General features: G+C 44.5%; 1 protein-coding gene across 4 annotated transcripts; it reads left to right on the top strand.

Annotated features, from left to right (window-relative positions):
* Positions 1-704: 704 nt before the first annotated feature.
* On the top strand, positions 705-8,379 carry NEUROD1 (neuronal differentiation 1). 4 transcript variants are annotated; one of them, XM_039322567.1, is made up of 3 exons: positions 705-958; positions 2,926-3,212; positions 5,652-8,379. In XM_039322567.1, exons 2-3 carry the CDS (start codon positions 2,941-2,943, stop codon positions 6,763-6,765), a joined length of 1,386 nt encoding a protein of 461 aa, XP_039178501.1. In that variant the 5' UTR covers positions 705-958; positions 2,926-2,940; the 3' UTR covers positions 6,766-8,379. The 4 variants fall into 4 exon arrangements, with proteins under 4 accessions (XP_039178501.1, XP_039178502.1, XP_039178503.1 ...); XM_039322568.1 differs by lacking the exon at positions 705-958 and adding an exon at positions 1,330-1,432; XM_039322569.1 differs by lacking the exons at positions 705-958; positions 2,926-3,212 and adding an exon at positions 3,944-4,130.
* The last annotated feature ends 4,029 nt before the right edge of the window (positions 8,380-12,408 follow it).

Consider the following 12,408-nt stretch of genomic DNA (forward strand, 5'->3'; position numbering starts at 1 on the left):
CGCTTTCTCTTCTTTTTTCAAAATGACTAATTGGCAGTTGCTTATCCACGAAGTGTGTTTCGCCCGAGGATATTTTTCTCATGCACCGCCCCACTCAATTTAGCCGAGCTGATTAAACCCAGCAAAATCGATAAAATCACCTTTGTTCGTCGAGGCTCTCAGCTGTTACCTGGCTCCCTACCTACTTTTCTTTCAAACTGGCTGCCTCCGTAACTCTCATTAAAATAAAGAGTCAAGGCCTAAACGTTGAATCACTTTTCAGTGAACTTCCAGTGCACTTCTTGGGGCAAAATATGCGCCTTCTATGTATATTTTCTATACGTTTGTTACATGATATTGTTATATCAGTGAGTTTTGTTTAATTGTTTCCTTGCTTGAAAAAAAAACACGTCCTAATCTTCTCCAACCAACTTAAGTTTTCACAAAAGGTTGGGGAACCGTGTTTCTTGTTGTCTGCTGCGGATCGTAAATCACTCGATATAAGACAGGCTTCCTCTTTCCAATAGCCGTAAGCTATTATAGGAAGGGGGAGGAGAAGGAGAATCCTCTCTCTCTCTCTCTCTCTCTCCCTCTCTCTCTCTCCTTTTCGCTCGTTCATTCTCGCAGGTGCAATATGAATCAATTATCTTAATTAAGATAATGCCACAAACCCAAGAGATTTCCTTGGGATGGATTTTGCACTCCGGACAACCGTAAGGCATTTTAATAGCCTCTCTATTGCCTCCCGCCCCGCCTTTTCGCTTGATTCCTACGAAGGAGTGATTCTTGGCGTGTTCGGGCACCAAATACTTAGCTATCCGCGGAACAGAATTTGTAAAGGAAAAGGTGCATACAAATTCTGCCTTCATCTGCTCGAGCTTTAACTATTCCGCCGGTCGTCCGAAGCTATTCGGACTTCGAACTAATAAAGGCGCTGGACTTGTCCGGAGGGAGATGCTTAAAAGTCACTTAAAAGCAGGTGAGAGAAGGGATGAGGCGCCGTTCTTTAAAAATGGAACAAACGAGCGTCTGTTGGAGAGGATCCCGAGGCTCTGGCAAGGACTGGCCTCGCTTCGTCAATCCCTCCCGGCCTCCCGAAGCTTCCCCCGTCCCTCTGGCTGTTGCTGTTCACTTGGGGCAAAGAGCTGTAAGCGGCAGATGAGCTGCAAGCGGGCAGTCGAGGGGAGAGCGGATTTGGGACGCGGCAGAAGGGGGCGGTGAGCCGTGAAAGAGGCTTTTGTTGAGGACGCGTGTAGCTCGCGTGGCGCTCGGTGGGCGCGCGTCCTGGAAAGGAAACGGGCGGAGAAAGGGGGGGGGTGGCTGCGGGTAAAGTCTGGGGTGCCTGTTATATATGCAAGAATGATCTCGGGGAAGGAGGGGGCGGAGGCAGGCACAGAAGATTCCCAGGGAAAGGGGCTGCTGGAAACTGGTGTGCCTAGCGCCCATCCTCCAGGTAGCTTACTTAGAAATTAGCTCCCCCGACCCACCCCCCAGCTTTCTTGTAAGCAAATCTGGAGTTTAGAATCTAGGCTTGGGTGCGGGGGAGGGGAGAGCTATTTGAAGTTAGTGAATGAAACGCTGATTGCAGGAGTGGACGAGAATTTTCACACTAGCCATTCTTGGCGTCGTTTAGCCGTCAGCGTGGTGATACAATGTGGGCAGCAAGTTGTCGAGGGCTGTACAGCCTGATGTTATTTTTCAAAACATACCCGAGAGATACGAATGGGGGAAAAAACATTAGAATTCTTTCTTTGGGATTAAAGTCGACAGGCTAGAGTTGGGTTTTCTTGTGATTTAGGGATGAATAAGGGAGGCGGGAGAATTTCAGAGAATCAGAGCTCTTTCACCAGCCTCCTTATCAGTATCAGTATGGGGGGGGGGAACCCTAACAGCACCTTTAAGTAATGCTGTTCGTATCTTTTCCAACACTGTTAGTGGAGTCCAGAATTAAAAGAGTTGGAACCTGAGGTACAACAAAGGCAAGAATCCAGATCTCAGTCCTTGGTGAGGCTCGAAGCTGACAGATTCCAAAAGTTTAAAGCTTCCCATACTGTCACCAAAACTGTGACTAGGTCAAGGATTAGAATGCGAAACATTTGGAAGTTGCTTCCCCGAAACCTTTGCTAATGGGCAGGAAAAGCTCACTTAGCTCTTCTTTGCCTTCTCTTCTCTTGTCCTGAAGAAGATTTGGTTGGCGTTGATTTGCGCTCTCTTTCTCCTCTCTCTCTTTCTCCTCTCTATCTCATGGGGGCATGAAGGACTGTTTTAGATGGCCACCTTGGGCCCAGTTAGAGTGGAGCTGGTGATGGTGTGGTGTTAGAGATTAAGGGAGGGAGGAGGAATGAGATCATACACTAGGAAGGGGATCGTTTGCATAGCCAGCTTTCACGAGCTGTTTGCAGCCTTATTTGGATGACCCACAGAAATATGTAGACTTGCAGGATTAATCGGCAACCATAGGAAAGCAGCCATTTCGGCCTTGTAAAGTACCACAATAACTGGGATAATGGGGTAAAACCTCTAACCTTTCTTTGAAGAAAGCACAAACTATGAAAGAGAACTCCGATGGTCTTCCTTCCTTCCTTCCTTCCTTCCTTCCTTCCTTCCTTCCTTCCTTGTTAAAAATGTTGCCAATAATCCTGAATACAATACAATCAGTTTACTAATTGTTCTTGTTCAGTATGTTTTTGTTCTTAAAAGAACCAGTTCTTTCTTTTAAGAACAAAAACATATTGAACAAGAACTTTGTACTTTGTAACTTTGTTACCTGATAGTTATAAAACTAGTACTTTTAAAAATAGGTTATTTTCTTTTTCTGACCTTCCCTCCCACCTCATTCTCGTTTTCTGCAAAAAATGTTCTCTAAATAAATCTCCTGAAGTGGGGATCTAACGTCTCCTACCTGTTCAAAAACATATTTCTTATTTTTCTTCGCCCCTTCTTCAGGGCTTAACTTTGGGGATGAAGACTGGCGAATTGCTTGATTGCAAAAAAAATGTTGAGTCCGGTTTCTTTTCTGGAGGGGACAACACCCTCCCCCCACACCCAAGCAAAGCGACAGGAAAGAAAAACAAGCGGGCCGGACCCAAAGGTCTCTGCTGGCATTGGACTAATCTTCGAGACAGAAGGGACGCGGGAAGAAGGAACCGCCCGTCTTTTTTCGGGAGGGAGGACCGGAGGACAGAAGGAGGAGGATTGTCTCCGGCGCCCAGTTCATCTGGATTTCTGTATAGGTGAGGGCGCGGGGGGGGGGGCTCTCAGGATCGCTTCTCAGGAGATGAGAGTTGGAGAAGAAGCCCGAGGAGGAGGAGGAGGAGGAGGAGGAGGAGGAGGAGGAGGAGGAGGAGAGCAGCAGCAGCAGCAGCAGCAGCAGCCGTCTTGTCTCTCACCTGGGCAAATTGCCTATCCCCTTCGCGTCCTACCCCCCCCCCCCCGAACAAAACAAGTTGATATTCGGAGTGGTGTTCACATTTGGGGGGGGAGGATCAACGGAGGGGGAGAGAAATCTGTTCCTCTTTCCATTCTGTAGAGAAAAGCCAGTCTGTCGTAGAGTGGCAAAGTGCAAGTTGCAAGCCCGGCCTTCCCATCCCCTCCCCTTCCTTCCCCAACAACCCCAAGCCAGGCGCAGGAGAACGGGTTAATCTCTCCTGCGGGTACAAAACAGGTCCGCAGAGTCTCCAGGCTGGCGACAGATGGCCACTTTCTTCGGGCCACAAAGGGATGGACGGGAGAGCGGGGCGGCATACAAATGGGCAGCTCACGTGACACTGCCAAACACCCCCCCACCCCCCGCTCCTCTCCCCGCGCCCGCCGCCTCGGAGCCTGACGTGGGTGACCAGATGGCGCGTGCCGGGGGAAGGCTGACGCGGTCGCCGAAGAAGTGGGTGGGGAGCGAGGAGGCGGGGCTGGCCGTTCCACCGCCCCTCCCCTTCCCAAGCAGCCCAAGTCTGGCTATATAACCTGAGCCTCTTACCCGCGGCTTCAAAAAAAAAAAAAAAATCATCATCATCATAATCATAATCATAACGGAATCAATGAAGTAAATGAAAGGTAAGCCATCCGTGCGCCCAAGGAAAACGTCCCGGAAGCAACAGGGTTATGAAACCTGCGCTGCAGAGGACACGCTGAAAAAAGAGAGAGAGAGAGGAGAGGTAATTTTTTCCCCCTTGTATGTCTAGATTAGGGTGGGAGAAGCGATACCTGGGATGCAGGCGATCCTGATGTTCGGGGTGATCACGCCTTCGCCCTTTTGAGCTTGCTTTCGACCCATTCGCATCAAACCCAGAAGAAGAGCCGTTGAACTGATAAGCTCTTGGCGTCCCGTGGTGGCTTCCAAGAGGTTTACTTCGGAGTGGAAGTTACACTATGTCCGGTGCGGCTCGTTTCCTAGAAAACATTGCAAAAACCTCTAGACTTATCCTTTCTCTCTGCCCCCCCCCCACTTTCGATTACCGAAGTAAGCCTTGCGGCGGGAGGGTGTGTGTGTATGAAACAGATATGACGCATAGCATCTTCTCCGTGGCTCAGAAGCTGGCTGACACCGATTTGGGGGAGCGAAACGAACCAGATAGACTCCCCCCCCAGGCTGGACGAAAAGGGCTGTTTTCTAAAGTCAGGGTCCTTGTTTTGAAAAAGCGAGATTGATGGTGGCGATGGTGATGATACAGTTTAGAGCAGAGAGCGCTCGAGTGAACAGATTTGGTAAGCTCTGCTGCCAATTAATGCGTTTGGGACAGGGCTTGACTTGACAATCTGGATGAGTAAAGGGCTTCCGAAGTCAACTACCAACACTGGCTCAACTGTTGCATTTTGATTGCCCCATGCTTGTCCTGACTGGCAGGCTTCATTCCATACCCCAGCCCCCCCCCCCCCGCGCGCTCCGTACCATCCCCTCCATTTCCTCATTAACAAATGTTTCCCCAGAACATTGAGGTTCCTCAGACAAAAAAAGGGGGGGCAGGGGGAATTATTAGGCGGTTAGTGCACCTGATCCCTGTCTCGGTGGCAGGGTTTTCCTCGACTCTGAACAGTTGGGAAGTCTGTAAAGCTATTGTGCAGGATGGCATCGGCTGCTATTGTGGACAGGCGAAAGCAATGAAAAGGAGAGCCGAATAAAAGAATAAATCCTGCTCCTGCTGCCATGGATAAATTATTATTGGCAATTTGCTCCACTGGATCCACAGCCTGGGTGTGTTTGAAATGCAATTCGACCCCCCTCTTGGTTAGCGCCCTCGCCTATAAATCCCTTTAAAACATTACATAACGCTATTTGAGACAAGAGGTGTCATCGTGAAGAGAAATACGAGAACTAGAAGTTTGTTGCGTAAAGGCATCAAGAGTAAGTTTCATTGCTGGACAGTGTCCCTCGGTTAGTTTAGTTTTAAAAACTAAACTAAAAAAATTATGGGATTTAACTTAGAACCGTAGTGTCCCTGAAGTTGCAGGTGTAATGGGAGCTGTAATGAGATCCAGTCGAAGCAAAGACTGGATTTTTTTTAGAATGAAATTGTACTGGACAATGCTTCCGGTGCACAATCTTTGAGGGTTACCCACAAAAACGTTTCACGAAATTAAGTAACACTTACTTCCTAGGAAGCATGCTTGCAGAATATTATGTGTACATATATGCAGTGTGTGTGGCGGTTTTAAATGTTTACTTCTTCTTGGCCTAGGGTACTCAGAATGACCAAATCATACCGTGAGCACCCACTGATGGGAAAGCCTCAGTCCCAAGGTAACCCCAGTTGGACTGACGATTGCCTCAGCTCTCAGGACGACGAACATGAGATGGACAAGAAAGAGGAGGACCTGGAAACTTTACAGGCAGAGGCTGATGTCGAATCTCTGAGAAACGGGGAGGAAGAGGAGGAAGAAGAGGAGGATGAGCTAGAGGACGAGGAGGCAGATGAAGACGAGGAGGAGGTAGAGGAGGAGGAAGAAGGCGAGGAGGACGACCCAAAGCCCAAGAGACGGGGTCCCAAGAAGAAGAAGATGACGAAAGCGCGGATGGAGAGATTCAAGCTGCGGCGAATGAAGGCCAACGCCCGCGAGCGGAATCGCATGCACGGTCTCAACGCCGCGCTGGACAACCTGCGGAAAGTGGTGCCCTGCTACTCCAAAACGCAGAAGCTGTCCAAGATCGAGACGCTGCGCCTGGCCAAAAACTATATTGGGGCCCTCTCCGAGATCTTGCGTTCGGGCAAGAGCCCCGACTTGGTCTCCTTCGTGCAGAGTCTCTGTAAAGGCTTATCTCAGCCCACGACCAACCTGGTGGCCGGCTGCCTCCAGCTCAATCCGCGGACCTTCCTGCCTGAGCAGAATCCGGAGCTGCTGCCTCACGTCCAGCCCACCAGCGCTTCCTTCCCGGGCCATCCCTACCCCTACCAGTCGCCCGGCCTTCCGAGTCCTCCCTACGGCACCATGGACAGCTCCCATCTCTTCCATCTCAAGGCGGCGCCCGCCTACGGGGCGGCGCTGGAGCCCTTCTTCGAGAGCGCCCTGGCCGAAGGCGAGAGCCCTGCTTTCGACGGGCCCCTCAGTCCGCCGCTCAGCGTCAACGGGAATTTCTCCTTCAAGCACGAACCGTCCAACGAGTTCGAGAAGAACTACGCCTTCACCATGCACTACCCGACCGCCGGCCTGGCCGGAGCTCCCGGCCACGGCTCCATCTTCGCCTGCTCGGCCTCGCGCTGCGACCTCCCTCTCGACAGCCTCCTGCCCTACGAGAGCCAAGTCCATCACGAGCGGGTCATGAGCGCCCAGCTCAACGCGATCTTTCAGGACTGAGCCCTTCCAGCCGCTAAGGCGGAACCAGGATGCTCGCGGCGGCCACGGACTCCGGTCTCTACTCGTTTGCAAGCAAGGGCGCAAAGGCGGAGGGAGTGGAGAAAAAGGAATAACGCTTCCAGGCTTCAGAGTCCCCCTGATGCGTACTCTACAGTAGTTATCGCCTTCAGGAGCAACGGAGAGGCGGACATTCGCCTGGGCCCGCCAGTCATCTCGCCCTTTCCTCCCTCCCGCCACTCCGAATCTTGAGATGGTGTTGATTAGATAAAGTTCGGCTTCTCCTTGATTTGATCGGCACCACAAACCACAAGCAATAATTAGGATCTATGCAATGTTTTTTTTTTTTTAAAAAAAAAAACCTAAACCGGTCAGTTACAAAAAGAAAGAAATGAAAGAAATTAAAAGTATATATAAAATTTATATTTTTCAATCAACATTTTTCCTACTTGTTACCTTTCCCGTGTTGGCTTACTTTGTTGTGATTTTTGTACAGAATTTTTAATAACTTTTGATAAACTATTTTGAATCAGGCAGCTCCATCAATTTTTATACCTATCAGAAACAAAGTAGAATAATATCTAATTTATATAGAATAATTTAAGTAATTTAAACCAGCAGAAAAATACTTCGAAGAACAAGGGAGAAAAAAGCTGTTTGTTGCCTTAGCATCTCCCCCATTCAATTTCTTTCTAAATCTTCACACAGACACAGGCACAGACATACACACAGAGACAGACACAGATACACACACACACACACACACACACACACACACACACACACACACACACGGCATAGACACTCCTACAAAACTTTTCTTTTATGGGGGGTAAGAAAACCTCTATATAATTTTCATTTATAAAGATACTTGAAAGGATGAAAGAAGGAAAAATATTTATTTCCTATTAACTATATTGACATATTATTCCAAGAGTTCTGTAAAATTGTGTGTGTGTGTGTGTGTGCATGCGAACATACACCCTTGTTCTCATGAGCAACTATCCTGCACTTATCCACAGAAAACAGCTGCTTTAGAATCACATTCAACTTGCAATGTTTTTTAAAGCTCTTTGGAGTCCACCCTAATTTCTTTCAGATTTTGAAGAAACTGCAGATAAAGAAACATTGTTTCCATGCAACGTTAAATGCATGATTTTTAAAATACATAGTTATATAATTTTTTTATTTCTGTCCAGGAGGAAAAAAGTAAAAAGATTTATGATCGTTGGGTTATATTATATGCCAATTGTAGTTAGCAGTTTTCAAACTAGTGCAAACCATTTGACTTTGTAATTAGAACATGATAGTTATGCATGCACAATGCAACCCAGAGTAAGTGCTGTCTGAAATGTAATGCTGGTTCATCTGAAATCAATCTGTACTGTAATTTTGTTTGTAATCCTGTATGTGACAGCGTAATGCACATTTGGAATGTTAAAAAACAAAACAAAACACAAGCTGGGTGATGAAGTAGTGAAGAGCCATTGGTCAAATGTTGCATTTCTCCCCAAGTCCCTTGCTCCATTCCTTCCCCTTCCCACAATTCCTATGGGATTATTGTAATAGTTATTAAAAGATGCAACTATTTGTACAATAAAATGAGGTTTGAAAAAATCCCGAGGTGCGATCCAGTAAATCAGCAGACACATTAAACTACAAAAAGACTATCTGAAATGGAGGCTTCAGCAAGCATGTTTTCAGCTCCAGTCTAATAAAGTATGAAAAAGGCAGCCTGCTGAATCATCCCGAGGCCTGCATAATTGACAGCTCTTCCGTAATAGAATACAATACACAGACAGTAGTAGGATGAGAAGGCAAATTGATTAAGGCCACGTCTTCAATGATCAAATTGTGGAGATGTCCACTGTAGTTGAAGCTGGAAGTCCCACACTATGTCTTGGAAGTATTCTTCATTACCCTAAAAGGAAAGTGAAGAAGAGTTAAAAATTTAAGGGAAAGGAAAAGGTTTATCTTGTTACAACTGTTATGAATGACTTCATAAGACTTTAAAAGATACTCTGATGCATCTCAAAGTAAACTGAAATAAGGGTTGGTTAATCCTCCTCTCTGGAGCAGATAGGGTTTAGTTCCACTCTTGCAAATGACATCAAGATTGTACAGATACATTGACAAGAAGTCACAGGGTTGTTGCTCCAACTTATATTCACAAATAATGATTAGTAGACGTTTTCCGTAACACTTGATGTGAAATAATTATCGATACCAAAGTGAAGGTCTTTCTGACCGAAAAAAACATATATAGGAAAATAAGGAAAAGATTTTAAAAAGTAAAGATCTGAGTAAAGTATGAGTTCCCAGATGTTCTAGAACAAACATGATCTCCATTCAGTTTCAGCACCAGTTCCATTTTCTCAAAATCAAGTGGATGTCACTTGGAATACACTAATATGAACAATCCTCTACAACAGTGGTTCTCAACCTTTTTAATGCCGCGACCCCCAACCGGTTGTAAGTCGAGGACTACTCAACCGGTCGTAAGTCGAGGACTATTCAACTGGTGCAGCACCATTTGCAGAATGGGACTTTTGGCAGACTCAGCAGGGCAGAGACAGCCTGGACAATTCCTATTGGCTTTGGAAAGCCAATAGAATTAGACTCTATTCAAGAGAGTCTATTCTATTGGCTTTCAAAAGCCAATAGAATAAAAGGGAGTAGCAAAGCTAAGGAAAAGGGGGGGGGAAATGGCAGACTGCATTGTTTGGCGATCCTCGTGAAATGGTCGTTCGACCCCAAATGGGGTCCCGACCCACAGGTTGAGAACCACTGCTCTACAATGATGTTTGGAATTAATTTCTTCTCTTTGATGATGACATGCATATCAATAATGCTTGTAAACTAGCATGTGAGTGAAGATACAGTTCCTCAAAAGTAGGCTTTACAACACAAGGATGGGTATCCCCGTCAACTGTATTAGCTTGAGAGAAATATTATTGCACTGGACAACATCAAAAGGACAAAACTAGCTAAGTATCTTCTTGCATCTCATTCATGTTTTTAGAAACCTGTGCCTGAATAGGACATTACAAATCAAGAGCTTGGAAAGTACATTTTTAATTTTCCTGACTTTAATGGATTTAAACTAGATGAAGTGACACCCATGGGACATTGATAGTAAATATAAATTAAAGAATAATTTCAATATCCTGATGAAGGGAAGGCATGGGAGTGTTTATAGACCATGTGATTTTCATTAAGAAGCTCCCTGTTATATCTCCAGTGGAAAAGAATCCAAATAACACTGATAACCCAGAAATTAGAATATATATTGAGTTAAACAGACAAATAAAATGACCTATTATTATTTTCCAAAAATTCAAGCTATATTGACTTCCAAGAAAAGGTGCTGGCTAAAATCCAATCAAATTTAAGTATCCTCAAATTGTAAATGGAATATTGATATAAAAGCATATTGACTTGCACAAGATAATTTACAGATCTCTTGTATCCATGTTTCAGTCATTAGGAAGACTAGAATTGATAAAATGTCTGCAACCATAGTTAGATTACTCTGTTAACAGTTATCAGGAAACTACATAAAAGACAGGGTTCCACTTATGGAAGCCACACTCACTTCCATCTTCCAACAGTGATTCAAATCCACAGACTCTATATAGTGAGTTTTCTTTAAAAAAAGCCTACCACATGATAGTTATCCATAGTCTTCTTTTTCATTTTTATTATAAAAAGCTGGTTTGCTGTGCTGAAACGTGTATATGTATCATCTACTTACTTATGAATACTAGTTGTGTAGAATTATTGGTATCTGTGTCAATTTTAAGCTTTCTTCTGAGAAACCAATTCATAATCTATATGAATATCAATGGGATTTGATAGCAAAGCACACCCTTTTTCTTGTTTCCTACAGTATAGAAATCTAGCCATTCTTTCCCCTTGAAAGCTGATTTTATTGTCTAGTTTTTTGCAGGACCAGCAAAGGTCCCCAAAGAAACAAAGGACTCTATTTGAGAAAACATCACCTTTTTCTCTTCCAGATGAACAGATTAGGTCTATCTGATCTTAAATTAGGTGGAATATGTGTCTACTTCTTGCATTAGGTGTTCTCTGTTTCCATACAACCTGGTTAATGAATAAGCCCATCTTCTGGGTTTGGACAAGCCACTGAACTTTAACATGACAAATGGGTTGGGTTTGCACAATATGTTAAACCCATAAAGAACTGTATCTTTATACTGCATCGTTTTATCTGCTAAATCTTTATTTGAACTGATTAAGTATCTAGTGTGAACACAAATAACATATGCTATGCAAATTATAGGAGTGAGCAAGGATAATGATGGAGAAAAAAAGATCTTTGATTTAAATTGGATGGATAGTGCACAAGAAAAGCCAACTTAAATGTGCTATTTCACTACTGTCAATGTAGCAAATGGCTCTAATAATGTCCTGGGCTGCCTATTTGTGATACATTGAATTGGGCTTGGCATCTATTCTTAATGCTTAGCCTATACATCTGGTAGGCAATTCTATATCATCCTTAGTTAAGATCTGAAGTTTTGATTTTTAACCATTCAAGTTGCTCTTCTGCATTCCCCAAATGGGGAATTTGCTGCTGTTTTATTCCTATTATTTCTGCATGTTGATTAGAGCCTTTTATGCACAATAAATGTGGAGGCATCAGCCTTTAATTATTTGTTTATTCATCACATTTGTATACTTGCCCATCTCACATACACGACTCTGAGTGGTATACAATAAAAATGTACATTGATAGCTTGGATGGTGCCATCAATGTTGCAGTGCATTTCTAGTTGTTTTATCTTGTATATTTGTCTTTGCTACTGATAGAACATAGGATTATAACTAATTGATGCCAAAGCAAGATCATTGTTCTTCACCTGAGTTTATGACTCATGAGGGATTTGAACCAAACTCATTCTTTTAGTATTACACGAGTGAAGATATGAGAAAAGAGCAGTAATAATATATAGAAGGCAAATTTGATAAAATGATAGTCATTATTACAAATGAAGGCAAATATATGTGTCCCAGAATAACGTTGCAGGATCCAATCTGAGTCAGTCATCAGGACCAGAGTTTTAGTCTTCCAAGTTTTTGGACTTGTGCTGGAGCCAATCCTTAGGGAACTTCTCTCTTTCAGAATGTTGGGCTATGACATGTTATTGTTGATTGGGGTGTTGATGGCCAGTTATTAAGTTGTTGGTGTTATTTCCTTGTGCTGCCAAGTTCTCAGTTCCTAAATACCTGACAAGCTGGTACAGCACTCCTGTTGACTGATATAACCTTCAATAATTTCCCTGGCTATTTTTGTATCTACTCAGTCAACAATTTTAGTAGCTGCAAAATTGGATGCATGTCCTTATTCGTTGCAATGTGAGGCTACCAAACAGTTCAGGTCTGCTTGTCTGACCGCTCACTTGTGTTCAAACCACCAGATTGCAAGAACACAAGCACACGCTTGTTTGGTAGTGTGGAGAACAGATGAGGTTGGAGAATGCCACAATCATTTGTGAAGATCTAGCCCAGTGGTTCTTAACCTTTTTAATGCCGTGACCCCCAACCGGTCGTAAGTCGAGGACTACTCAACCGGTCGTAAGTTGAGGACTACTCAACTGGTGCAGCACCGTTTGCAGAATGGGACTT

The sequence above is a fragment of the Crotalus tigris genome, unplaced genomic scaffold (assembly GCF_016545835.1).
Source record: "Crotalus tigris isolate CLP2741 ecotype Arizona unplaced genomic scaffold, ASM1654583v1 scf7180000024116.2146003, whole genome shotgun sequence".
NCBI lineage: Eukaryota > Metazoa > Chordata > Lepidosauria > Squamata > Viperidae > Crotalus > Crotalus tigris.

Bases quoted from the DNA above. Each gene is read 5' to 3' on its own strand.
- NEUROD1 (XM_039322567.1), top strand. From the start codon at position 2,941: ATGAAGACTGGCGAATTGCTTGATTGCAAAAAAAATGTTGAGTCCGGT. The intron at 3,213-5,651 runs GTGAGGGCGCGG...TTCTTGGCCTAG, and splicing joins TCATCTGGATTTCTGTATAG to GGTACTCAGAATGACCAAAT.